Here is a 14,646-nt window from a genome sequence, read left to right as displayed (position 1 = left end):
GATTACATTCAAGGTTACAGTGCCCTTCATATTTCACTATGTAACTGAATCCAACCTCAGCTAAATACAGCCATACACGACTCAGTATCTATAATTTAGCGTTACGAATAAATGGATCTAATATACGATCATTCACCTAATTAAATAAATAGTATATAAATTAAAATATAAACTATTATTAAAAATAAATAAATAAAACATTCATTATAAATAAAATAATAGAATTAAAAATTATTATTGTATCAACAAAATGACTCGATATATGATTCTCATCTAAATGCAGCAACTAGCCTGCCATTTTATAATTACAAAATTAATATTAAATATAATATAATATAATATAATAAAATAATAAACTATTAAATGATTATAATATAATGAAAAATTTTAGCTTCTAAAAATGATAATTATATTTACTTAGAAATTGATAGAATGATATAGAGAAGGAAGAAATAAAATGTTTTTTTTTTGTGTGGTATAAGTGTTGGATGAGGGGCTATTTATAGGGGGACGGGGGGTTGGACGATATTTAAGGCGGGACTGTTGGGATTTAAATGCAAGACGCGGATTATGATTCGCGCCTTCTGTCACGTGTGTGATTCCTAGCAACGACACGCTTCATTATCCGCGTTTTATCACGGTTACGCCAGCTCGGATAGAACCCTACGATGGCGCACCCCATGATCCGCGCTTTGTCAGAAAATATGCTAGATCAATAATATTTAGAGAACGGATATCTGATAGATAATATTTAATTGTTATGGTAAATTTTGGGTAAAATTACCCTACAATTCCTCCAATATTTTTATTTGCATTTTCAACCTTCACTTTTATCCTTATGGCACCAACACCTCCCTACTTCAAAAAGCCTCTTTTCTGCACCGCCTTTTTGTTGTTTTATTTTGTGCAACTTTATCGTCCTACAGTTTAATTTAAGAATAAAAAATAAGATTGAAATGTTATACAAAATTATAACATTATCGGTTAAATAAAATTTAAAATGTTAATTTTTTAATATTTTTAGTTTAATTGAAAAATATTATAAAAAATGAATCTAAAATGTTATGAAGAAAATTTAAAATCAAAAAATATTAATAAAATGTTAACATTTAAGATTGCGTCAAACAAAAAATATTATATTTTTTATAACAATTTATGTCGTGCCCTTCCTTAATCTTATATTAGGTTATCTTTCCTTAAATTTTACCTTTATATAATGTATTAAGTCGTCCCGAAAACAATTTCCAATTTTGTTATTTAATTTAAAATTAATTAATCACAAATAAAAATAAAATATGCCAATGTTAGTATATTACTTAACTAGTTGAAAAAAACTATTATAATTAATGATATTTATAATATATAAATTTATATATTATCAATACATTAAATATAAGTTTATATAATAAAAGATTAAAGCGTAAGCAAAATAGTAAAAAGGGGAAAACAAGACAATAGAATAGATATTGGATACGGACACATGACATTCACAGTAACGACATCTTTCGTCCATAAATCGAACTCCAAAACACCACATTAAGATATCTTTCGACCGAACTTATCTTAGCTTGGCGTGCTGTTTGACTTTGTACTGACCTTATTTACTATCCCCTTCGTTACTGAAAAGATTTACCAATGGCATTTTTACTTTTTTTAGTTGTTGTTCCGGTTTTAAGATTTCACGTGTTGTATACTTAATTTTGATAGGTAAGTCTATCAAAATAGATTTTTTGTATATGTAAATATTTGAATTCGAGACAATACTTAAACAATATTAAACTACTTATCACTTGAATTAATCTATATTAGTATTGATATTTTTACTTTGCAATGCATGAAGGGCAAAGACACTATATAGTTCTTTCAATTTGATTTAGTCGAAAATTAAATTAAAAATATCGCATTGATTGATCTAAATTTAAATGCAATCAAATCAGATACTTAATTATTGAGATAATCATAAAACATCAATTTAAAGATTAAATTATTAATAATATCACATATGAGAATTTTATAGCATTTAAAATTATTAAAAGAGGTTTAAATAATAAAATTTACAAATAAAGGTAATAATCGATCATCACAACACGATATCTTAGTAACCCAAACTGCGAACAACAACAAAAAAACATGTTGAAAATAATTTCAAAGACACAAACAAAAACACTTGTAAAAAACGTTTTCAAATAACATATGAAATTATAAATGTAAACATAATATACACATTATTTTATGCCATATAATAATGGCAAAACATTTGAGCAAAATTTTATATACTTAGAAAAATATTGTATTATTTAGCAAAACGTTCGGTAGTGTATTATTAGTCTATGAATATTTGGATCTCACCTCATTAACAAGTATCGATAACAATATAATAACAATAATTGTTCTCTTCAACAAATGCTTGTACGTATTGAAACATCATAATGGCCTATTGAAACAATCAATAACATATCTTATCCATTAATATGTTGGTTGAGTGCTCGGTTAGAGTCGAAATCAAAAATTCATTAATTTTACATAATATATTTATACAAATCGAAATCAAATGGAACAATGACACAAATAAGAATTCGATTTTGATTACACTTAAATAATCAAAGCTCGTATTATTCTTCGTATTGATGGTGTAATATCCCAAATCAGGGTAAGTGACTAAATTGTAAATTTTGAAAACTATGTGCTCGATTTCGAAACAAGTTAAAAGTTCAATAACTTAAATAGGAATAATTCCTTTTTGGATTAGATGATAATTATAGAAATGTTGAAGGGTATAATAGTAATTCCACAAGAAATATTTTTTTCCTCCTTTACGTAGGATATAACACGTGGAAATGAAGAGATACAAGGTTCTAGTTTCCAAAGTTCTCTTCTTCTCCTTTCTTCTTCACGTGTGGAAACCAAGAGCAAAGGTAAGATTTCTTGTTGGTTGATATTTAACTGAATTTAAGATTGAGTTATGATCATTAGATGATAACTAAGCTTAAGAAAAGCTTATGTTATCTTAAAATCACAAGATGAGGAGTATATGAAGAATTTAAGAAAGGAAGTAGAAAAATGAAATCTTGGAATAGAGTTCATAATAAGCATTGGAAGTGAGATTTGACTTGTCATCAAGCTAATTAAGGGATATGAAGTGTTATAATTAGATTTAGAACATGTTGGAATTTGAGTGAGATTCTTAAATTCTATGTGGAGGAATGGATTTTGAAGTTTAAGAGATATTGAATGGGTATTAATTAGTTTAAATAGGTGTATGAGAGTTAAGAATATAAAAAGGGGTGAAATATGAAGAGTTGAGAGGATTATGAAGGGATTTTCGTGCTCAAAGTATCATTTATGGGATATGAAGTGTTATAATTAGATTTAGAACATGTTGGAATTTGAGTGAGATTCTTAAATTCTATGTGAGAATGGATTTTGAAGTTTAAGAGATATTGAATGGGTATTAATTAGTTTAAATAGGTGTATGAGAGTTAAGAATATAAAAAGGGGTGAAATATGAAGAGTTGAGAGGATTATGAAGGGATTTTCGTGCTCAAAGTATCATTTATGGGTTGTGTGCATCGATGCACATTCAATGTGTACCAATGCACTCTCAAATAAATGAACATCGAATGTCATTAGTGCATCAATGCACCCCCTTAAAATACAAACATCAAATGGGATTTGTGTACCGATGTACAGGTAGTGCATCGATGCACACGTTAAGGAATGCATCGATACACTATAGAGTGCATCGATGCATACCTTCATTAAAAGATAAAAATAGCTTTCTTTTTATCCTAAGGAGTGATAGTTTATAATATATCAATTAGAATACTGATATGGATCCATGTATGATTATGTAGATACAGAGCTTAAACAAGTTCCGAAACTTGGCAAGTAAGATCGATCAAGGAAAGGATAACAGATCGGTATTGACTAGTGAGGCCAGGTGAGTGCGTATTATTAGAATATACGTATTGTATATGGAAATTATACTTGTGACAAGCCTGTTTCCAATATGTTGAATATATGACTGTATGATTAGAAGTATGATTATGTTTGATATTACGTGAATATGCTTAGTTCGTATTACATGTTATGTGGTATGAATTTATATGATATGTGTTATATGGAAATGATTTATGTATTATAGGAAAATGCTATATGAGTTACATGAACCTGAGATATAAATTATAGGACCACGAACTATGTAAAATACCAATGACTTATATGATAACAAGAAGAAGTGACTATATAAACATGTAAGATAAATTATATGGGAAAGATTTATAGGCTTAAATGAATTTATAATAAATAAGATATATAGTAAAAATCTATGAAGCCATAGAGAGATATTATAGAAGCTTTTGATGATAATTTGTTAGAAGACTTGTATATGTGATAAGTTATGTGAAATTGAACTAGGTAAATATATGAAATTAGTAAATAAATGATGGGAGATAAGTAATTATGTAAAACATGGAGTTATGGTGTGTGTGTGTGTGTGTATATATATAGACTATATGAAAATGAGTACATGATATTAAGTATAAGTTATTTATGGAATTAAGACTTGCGATGAGTCTAATTCTAATATTAGATTACATGAGTACACGAATACAAGCATGTAGTGCTATGATGCTTATGTGTACATGAGTATATGCATATGTCTAGATGTTAAGTGCATCTTTATACATGATCTATATGAATGCATGTGTATGTGATAAACCATGTGAACTAATATAATTGACTTATGTAATCAAAGGGAGAAATGAAATAAGGTATATGACTATAAGATATGTAATAATAAGTTATATGATTATATGATCATAAAATATAAGACATGTGACAAGAGATGTGTGATTACATGAAAGTATGATATAAGCTATGTGAAAGTGATATATATGACTATTTGTCTATGTGAATACACATATATATGATATGATATATATGATAATGAGATATGAGACTCTACGAGAATATTACACGATCTACGTGACAAGAAGTTATGAGATTATATGCCTATTTGATACGAATGTGTGAATATGTGACAAACATAAATATTAATGCTCATGTTATATGTCTTGAGAGCTAGAGGTATAATTGGCATGCCAAGAGTCGAGGGTCTACGCGGTTCTTCGAGACATATATGTATTCTTTGGAACATGTATGAGGTCTTTTGAGATACATATTTGGTCCTTAGCATATGTATATGATTCTTAAGGAATTTTCTATGTGGTCTTTATGGACATCTTATATGGCACTATGGTGCAATTCTACGCGGCACTTCGGTGCAATTCTACGCGGCACTTCGGTGTAATTCTACATGGCACTTCGGTGCATTTATATGAGTTGTGGTGACAGCATTAGTGCACAACCTCTATAGACTCACATACCTATAGTTCTCACATGTGTACATGGGCCATTAAAGATATAATATGCAAAAATTCTATGTGATGTTATATGTTTGTTAGTGATGTGATGTTATATGATATGTATATGTATTAAAGATAAGAAGAAGATGATAATATAAAAAGGGAGAAGCGATGATAACATATAAAAGATTATGAATGTAAATGATGATATCTGTGTCTATGTGTAATTAGTACATCAAAGAATATATGATTTGGTATGGTATATATATGTATGTAATTATGTTTTTTAGGTATTATGAGCTTATTAAATTACTATAATTCTATGAAGCGTGTAGAGTAGGAATTAGAGTTGAGATTTTATATTTAAGTGTTAATGCCTCACTAAGTCATCGACTTAGCGTGTGAATGTTTCACACGTAGGTTTCGAGAAGAGGAAAAATGGATCGAAGATGAGCTCATCAGGTCAGCATCTCCTTCCTGAAGTTCAGATCAGAAAAATCTTGAATTATATGCATTTTATGAAATGTAGTTGGCATGTAAGATAAAAGATTGGTGTCGGATACGCTTTGATAAGTTTTGTAAATCAATATGTTTTACACAATAGCAATTATTTGATTTATTGAAAATGTCGAACTGAATTTTTATTTAATTATTTTATTTTTTGTCAAAGTAAATGATTTGAAAAGTCAATGTGACACCTCGGACTCGTATCCGGGTCGGATATGGGTTGGGGGTTTTACAGATGGCTTGTTGAATTAGTTTAGATTTCTCTCTTTGAAAGTCCCAACAATTTCTTGACCTTCAAGAAACATGATCCAAACGATTTCAATAGTAATATAGTTGTTGTTATTCTTTGAAATCTAATGTTCGAGCACTAAAAATGTTAGCCTATCAGTGTTTAATATTAAAAGTTTAAAAATTATATTTAAATAAATATGCATACCCCAAATTAATAAAAAAATATACTGTTAATAAATAAATTCCCATTTTATATAGAAACAAACCTGACACCTAAAATAGAGTATCAATGAATTTAAACTGGCGATTTTCCCAATATATCACCAGTGAACAGTATATTTCCCGATCTAACACTGGTCAGATTATATTTCCCGATCTAACACCCTTAGCAGTAAAGTGCGCCCCCCTGCATCGCGCTATACGGTGATCTGGCATACACGTGGGTATAGCGCGACCCCTAAAGCGCGTTATACCTGGATATCTGACACGTGGGGTATAGCGCGATGCAGGGGGCGCTATACCCCTAATTACCCCCCTCACGTCCCCATCCTCCCTATAAATACCCCCATACTCAATCACTTTTATCACACCAAATTCTCTCAAATTCTCTAAATTTCTCTCAAATACTCTCTTTTTAAGGTATATTTTATAATATTTTTACTATTATATTTTTACTTTATTTAATATTTTACTAATATAATTCTTTTGCAGATATATAATGGAAGGCAGTCTACTTCGCTTGGATGGAAATCATATATCTCTACACTTTGCTGATACGGTAATATTTTAACGTTTTTAATTTAATTTAAATTATTAGTAATATTTAGTTATTTATTTAATGCATGATTATTAGATTAAGAATTAAATATCTCGACACTTTGCTGATACGGTAACATTTTAACGTTTTAATTTAATTTAAATTATTAGTAATAATTAGTTGATTTATTTAATACATGATTATTAGATTAAGAATTAATTTTTGTAATTATTTATTTTTAGGAGAAGGACCGTGTGTTAGATCATTTTATTAGGAATCTTAAGTCAGTGATACCCAGCCATGTCTTGCCGTATTTAATAGAGACTGCAGCTGATAGGAGGGTTGCTGATGCCGGACAAATTGCACAACCTAGTTCACTGCATGTGGTTGCGACATCTTAGCGACTTTCGTCTCGCCGGATCATTTAGTTGGGGCTCGACAGTTTTGGCTTTGCTGTACAGGGAGATGTGTGGAGCCACTGACTACAGGCGTAATGCTATCGACGGATGTCTCCTGCTGCTGCAGTCTTGGGCATGGTATCGATTGCCCTTTTTATGTCCCGTTGTGAAGAAACCATTCGTATTTCCACTACTTCTGAGGTAATTATAAAACTGATTTTGTATATTAATAATTTTATATAGCGTATAACAAATTTTTGTCATTGAATAGGTGGTCTACTGATAGGAAAAATCATCAGGAGCTACATGATGATTTAGAAAAGATTAGGGTGCTAATCGATCAGAAGGCTGGCAGACAGGTATGAATTTTAATGTTTAAAAATCGATTTTAGATTATAATTATATAATTAGATTATTATTTTGATAAAAAATTATATATTATTTGTTTTAGTTTGAATGGGTGCCATATTCTACTGATGATGTGAGGGCGGTGATCCCATCTGAGTTGAGGGGTCCATTAGATGTTTGGATGGCGATGGTCCCTCTGATCTGTTATGCGACCGTCGAGTGACACTCCACTGATCGCGTGCTCTGGCAGTTTGGTTGTTTTCAACCAATTCCGGAAGAACCTCACAATATGGACGAGTTGCATAGCTTAGATAGACGCAGCAAGACATATATAGATTGACTGGTGAGGAATCATGGGTGGGTCGTGTTGTAGGAGGATCGACATTGGCGCCTTCACCGTAGAGAGCCCATTTTTGATGACCTCTTGATGTATGCTGAGGATTATTATGAGTGGTTCAACAGTAATGGGAACCGTTTCTACTTCCCGAGGATGCACGAGGGCAGACATTTCCACGACGTCGATAGAGACGTTCACCGACACAGCACCATCGTCCCCCGACTCGTGGACGGAGAGCATATGCTTCCGGTTCATCCTCAGCTGCACAAGCAGGACCTTCCCAGTAGCCACCGCAGCCATATATGATGCCTCCATCACCTTTCCATTACCAGATGCCGCCGCCGCCGCTTTCACCTGGTTTTATGACCCCGCTACCGCCACCGTCACAGATGACCCCTCTTGGAGGCTATTATGGGTATATGTTTGCAGATCTGACATGGGGTTCATATGTTGGATATTTGGCGGGTTCAGCCTCATCACCCATGGCCGCAGCACAAACACCGCCTCCTGTACACTTTTCACACTTAGCGATGTCTGGGTTTTATGAGTTTTCCCAATTTTCGCAGGCCGATGGGATAGTCAGTCATACACCTCCAGGGTCCTTATTCTACGGAGGTGCTTCATCGTCATCAGCTCCTCATCAACCTAATGTACCAGCGCAAGACGACGACGACGATGATGATGACGACGATGATGATGACAGCGAGGAGTCAGAACAAGTGATACGAAGAAATCCTCCTCGAGACTGACAGCCACCGCCCTGCGGAACACATTCGCGTCTCAGGCATCGATAGATTTTATTTTTATTATATTTGTATTTACTTTATTTTGTTAAATTGTAATTTTTTATTATTTCTCATTTAATACTTACTTTATTTTGTTAAATTTGTTGGACTTTTTAATGTATTTCAGTTCGTTTTGTTTATTACCATTTAATATCAGTTATTATAATTTGGTTATCATTTACCATTTAATACTTATTGTTATTAGTTTGTTAAAATTTAATGATTGTGTTTGTTTTTTTAATCTTCATCGGTGATTATCAAATGACATTAACTTGAAGTAAATGCAAATTAAAGTACAAGAATTATTATTTGATAATAAAATACATCATTTCCTCATCAATTGTTACTTGATGACAACAGAAGTGGACATGTTTTTCTAGTGTGTCATGGGTTTCTATAATGCCCACATCTTCTGTCTTGTCTAGGTCTTTCTCTAATATCCATATCGCAATGAATTCGGTTGGATTTTGGACGACCACGCTCTCTCAATAAACTCGAATTTGGTACAATCGGAAGCCAATCTTGAATCTCATCAGGGTCTTTGTCATTACCTATAGGGGGAAACTCAAATTCGTATACCTTAAAAACTTCAGATAGTAGGTATACAGGATCCACAAAATGGTTATAGTCTTGACGTGTATGCGAGCAAGCTGCTATCACATGAGAGCATGAATACTTCAGAGCTTGAAAAAACCCGCAGTTGCACGTTCTGTCCCTTAGATTTACTCTTAACGACACAGCTTCAATCCCTTGAAGAGGTCGCGTCAACTCTGTGACACGAAACATTTCATGCCTTCTAGAGAAGCTTGTTACAGACATTCCATTTGATGCAGCAATTTTTTTCTGTAGATCTGCAACTAATCTAGGGTGATAGGCATGACCGTCTTGCATCCAGGTTTGAGCTTGTCCCCTGAGCTTCGCAAAAAGCGCCCCCAAACGAAAATATGTAGTCTTTACCAAAGCCGCTACTGGTAAGTGACGTGCACCCTTTAAGGTTGAATTGATTGCCTCTGCCAAGTTGGTCGTCATGTGTCCATATCGATATCCACCATCATATGTGTTCGTCCACGTTTCTTTATCGATGAGGCTGATGTAATCATATCCTTCCTCGTTCTTCGCCCGCAACTCTTGAAACATTGATTCAAATGTTCGAGGAAGTAGTTCGTAACCTGATCAAAAAATGTATAACTTACTAACTTGATGTCTTTACAAAATTAAAACGATTGAAAGAAAATAAACTTGCTAAGTTTCACTTACACATGCGCACAATTAATTGACGCTCATCATTCTTCTTGTACCTTCCATGGTAGTTCGCGGCAATGTGTCGAAGACAATACCTATGTTGGACAAAGGGTGGTTGCCACACTGGACCCAAAGACTCCATTGCTGCTTTGATCCTAGCTCCGCGATCTGAAATGACACAGATGTTTTCCCTCGTGATAACATGTGCCCGTAAATTTCGGAGGAAAAAAGCCCAAGAAGTTGTATCTTCTTCTTCGACAAGAGCAAAAGCAACTGGAAGAATGTTGCGATTGCCATCTTGGACAACTGCCAATAATAAAACTTGCTTGTATTTTCCATACAAGAAAGTCCCGTCGATCTGGACCACAGGCTTGCAGTATTTGACAGCATTAACGCATTGTGGGTAACTCCAAAAACCTGATAGAATTGGCATCGATCGCGAATAACTCGATCATTATAGTATGCATAGGAGGTTTTGAAGTCCACAATTATCCCAGGATTCAACGTCCGCACCAGCCTAAACCAACCTGGAAGTTCATTGTAAGATGCATCTCATTCGCCATGAAGTTTGACAATGGCATTTTGTTTTGCCAACCAAGATTTTTTATAGGAGACAGTGTACCCATACTGCGATTGTATAGCTGAAATCAACACTGCAACAGCTATATGAGAGCTTGCTTTGACCATGGCCATGATGGCTTGGCATATCACTTCAGAGTCCAAGTTGGGATGATCTTGGTTGACCTCTCCAGCACAACATATGTGAGGACCGTTGTATAATGTTAGTTCTCATCTGTTGTTTTTCCTCTTCCTTTTCGATACGCGAACCATCCAATTGCATCCGTTTTCACGCTGGGCATAGTAGCATACATATTTTTCGGTCGTGGAGCGATCTACTCTGGACTGAACAGAATTACGGATATTATAATTTTTGATAGCCATCATCGCTTCTTCTTTGCTTGAAAACTCCATGCCTAAAGATAACTCACCATTATTTATTGATGAGTAATACCCATAGTCACCGAGATGAGGCATATCCGCAAATTCTGGCCCGTACATTACACCATAATCAGCTTCATACATGTGTGCAGGAGGGTCAGTTTGTGCCATATTTTCTAGAACTTCATCATCATCGGAGTTGAATTGCGGTGATTCTGGGCGAATGAATAGTCCAGTCTCAGCAACATCCGCACCAGGCTCACGAAGCGGTTCTTCTGGTGGAGATGATGATTCCTCCATGCTCTCCACATTTAGGTCGTAGAACCTACTACTTGCACGCCTTCCCCTTGAAATGGAAGGCATATCGACATTGAGATCGAAAAAGCTCGCAGTCGAATGCCTCCCCCTAGAGCTTGAAGCCATCGCGTCAAATGGAAACTGCACAGATGGTTGCGTCGATGGCATCTCCATATTAAGGTCAAAGGGATTTGCAGATGAATGCCTTCCCCTTGAACTGGATGCGATGTTGTCATACGGATTGTTTGTCGACCTACCTCGGTACATACCGTAAGGAGTTGCGGATGAATGTCTCCCCATTATGGCATTAAAATCATTACACATTACTTTCGTTGGGCTGTCAACTTGATCAACTTGTTTAGGCAGCCCATAGTGGGAGCTTAATGATTGACCCCGAACAGCACGCACTTGAACAAAATGTGCATACATCTCAATAGCGGCGTCTGAATAATTACTTTGAGCTTCAACCATCATTTCAACATCATCATTGTTCGAAAGTTCGAACGCTGTATAAGTTAATGACAACAATGATGTTGGAAATCTATATTGCAACGACGACACTCTTCTACTACTTCCAACATGAATCTTCCTCGAAATCTTCGTTATCAGCTCCTCAAGAGTTATGTTTCTCTTGAATGATATTTTAACACGCTCATTTGATACGAAAACAATGCCGATTTCATCTTCTCGAATTTCACCAACATAATAAACAATAGCTGAAAGTCGCGCCATTATTTGAGTTTAAAAGTGCGGCACTATTATATCTGCAAAAAAAATGAAACAAACCTGATTTAATAAATTATATATGAACGAACATATAACACAATAAAAATTTTACACATCAACGTAAATAAATTAAATAATATAATTTAATATTATTACATGCACCGCAAAACTATTTCGACGTATGCTTCCGCTTTCCAATTTTACAAACACAAAAATTAATTAAAAATAATTAGTATAATATTTTTTCAAATAATCATAATAAACAATAAATATAATAAAAAATTATAACAAAATTACCTTATAACGAAAAATCGCACGAACTTCTAAATAAAATATGAGAAGATTGCCAGAATCATTGACTCGTTGACGGAATTGTTGTATTAATTTATAAGTTGAGAGGAGAGATGTGAGAAACTTAACCGGCGGATAATAGTATTTATAGCGAGGAAAGTTATACAAAACGCGGTACTTGCCCCGCGCTATATAAAATTATGTCAGGAGTAAAGGTATGTCGCGGTACTTGCACCGCGCTATATAAAATTAAAGGTATGTCGCAGTACCTGCCCCGCGCTATACCCCTACGTGGCGTATAGCGCACTGCAGAGACCGCGCTATACCCATGTGTATGCCAGATCACCGTATAGCGCGGTGCAGGAGGCGCGCTATACCCCACGTGGCGCCAAATCATCGTGCAGGGGGCGCGCTTTACTGCTAAGGGTGTTAGATCAGAAAATATTATCTGACCGATGTTAGATCGAGAAATATATTATTCACCGGTGATATATCGGGAAAATCGCCATTTAAACTAAGATTTACGTAAAAAAATCTTATAAGAAAAAATCACCAACATAAGAAAAGAATTTCATACGTAGAGAAATACAAAATCCGTTACAATTACATATAAAATCTTATTTCCTATTTTCTATTTATAATGATAGAAAAGAAAGGAAAGTTACATAGATAATATTATTCTAATTGAATTTTTTTTATTGGTCCTGGTCAAATATATAAGGTTTAGCTAATTTTTCCCTCGTTTTCTCACTAAACAAACAAACGAAAAGAAATTAATGCGACTGAATTGTGCATCATGGCGATGCATGTCATTTTCATAGACATTACTCCCCCTCTTTCCTCGTTAATGTTTCAATGTCCTCTGAGAGAGAGAATCCCATCATTAATGCTTTCCTTTTCACCTCCACTGCACTCCCCCTGGTTTCTTTTCAATTTTTTTTCTCTACTGTGCAACTCAAAACAAGGAATCCCCTGCACTCCTCACTGTTGTTTTGTCATTATTTTTTCTTTTTATGATGGTTTCAAGTTGTCTTCAATGTTTTATGTTGTATTTTGTCAACCATTAATGGTTGCAATGTTTTTGTATACCGCATATTGATTGAACATAAAAATAAAAGCATAGGCAGCAGCAGAAGACAGCTTGAAACTCACTGATGGACTGATCTTTCTTCGTATTTATTTACTTTTTGATTTGCCTAGATAAGATCAAACTCGCACTTAAAGCATCTCCCTGTCCTTCTCTCTCGTGTTGCACCTCTTTGTATGTTTTGACTTCACTCAGGACTCGGTGAGTTTTTCTCAAAAAATATGGGTAGGACGCCATGTTGCGAAAAGAAGGGGTTGAAGAAAGGGCCATGGGCACCTGAAGAAGACGAGATCCTCGTGAATTACATAAAGCAACACGGCCATGGAAGCTGGCGTTCTCTTCCTAAGCTTGCAGGTTTGCTTCAGTCCAAGAAAACCCTTTTTCTTGGTGTTGTTCTTTTGTGCTTTAAGTACTTTTCGGATGTTTATTTGTGTCCACTAAAGCTGACACTCGCAAAGTGCTAAGATTTTTAGTATAGACTTCAGGGTTTACTGATCTTTCAAGTTCATGTCACTGTTTTGTTTAGATCTATTTGTTTTTAACCAACGTTTCTTCATCGACAGGTCTTCTTCGCTGCGGCAAGAGTTGCAGGCTTCGATGGACGAACTATCTTAGGCCGGACATAAAACGCGGTCCCTTCACCATTGAAGAAGAGAAGCTTGTCATTCAGCTTCATGGCATTCTTGGAAACAGGTATTCCCTTTTTGTAATTAGCTTTGTTTGGGAATTTTGGTTTTGTTTTGAATGTTTGTTGAATTTCCAAGGTGGGTCGCCATTGCTGCTCAACTGCCGAGAAGAACGGACAATGAGATCAAGAACCTATGGAACACTCACCTCAGGAAACGCCTACTTTGCATGGGAATTGATCCACAAACTCACAAGCCCTTTCCCCCTTGCGGCGGTCCGATCTTAGCCGCGCCTTCGTCTCCCGCGACTCGTCACATGGCTCAATGGGAGAGTGCTCGACTCGAAGCAGAGGCTCGCCTCTCCAAAGAGTCATTGCAGCCTAATTCTCCCGATTATTTTCTTCGGTTATGGAATTCAGAAGTCGGTGAATCGTTTCGTAAGTTGAACAATGAACACTCGACTGCTTGTCGAAGCTCGATATCGCAGACGTCTTCATCGACGAAATGCGGATCGGTTTCGGCTGTTACGGTCGATGCCTGCCCCAACGCAGCTGGTTCCTCAACCCCTGCAAGCAATCGAATCGACGAAACCGAGGAACAAATCGACTCGTCCGATTCATGTTGCTCGGAAGATTCATCGGACACTGCACTGCAGTTGCTGTTGGATTTCCCCATTAACAATGACATGAGCTTCCTGGAAAACTGTTGA

General features: G+C 35.0%; 1 protein-coding gene across 1 annotated transcript; it reads left to right on the top strand.

Moving 5' to 3' along the window:
- Nucleotides 1-13,481: 13,481 nt before the first annotated feature.
- On the top strand, nt 13,482-14,646 carry LOC120121192 (transcription factor MYB17-like). Its single transcript, XM_039140615.1, has 3 exons — nt 13,482-13,665; nt 13,875-14,004; nt 14,076-14,646. The coding sequence occupies exons 1-3, from the start codon at nt 13,533-13,535 to the stop codon at nt 14,644-14,646; spliced, it is 834 nt and encodes a 277-aa protein (XP_038996546.1). The 5' UTR covers nt 13,482-13,532.

Source organism: Hibiscus syriacus, unplaced genomic scaffold (assembly GCF_006381635.1).
Source record: "Hibiscus syriacus cultivar Baekdansim isolate YM2019G1 unplaced genomic scaffold, ASM638163v2 tig00110361_pilon, whole genome shotgun sequence".
Lineage (NCBI taxonomy): Eukaryota > Viridiplantae > Streptophyta > Magnoliopsida > Malvales > Malvaceae > Hibiscus > Hibiscus syriacus.
This window is presented reverse-complemented; position numbering and strand designations above follow the sequence as displayed.

Excerpts from the sequence above, each read along its gene's own strand:
- LOC120121192 (XM_039140615.1), top strand. The coding sequence starts at position 13,533 with ATGGGTAGGACGCCATGTTGCGAAAAGAAGGGGTTGAAGAAAGGGCCA. Across the intron at positions 13,666-13,874 it reads TTCTCTTCCTAAGCTTGCAG|GTCTTCTTCGCTGCGGCAAG; the intron begins GTTTGCTTCAGT and ends CTTCATCGACAG. Across the intron at positions 14,005-14,075 it reads CATGGCATTCTTGGAAACAG|GTGGGTCGCCATTGCTGCTC; the intron begins GTATTCCCTTTT and ends TGAATTTCCAAG.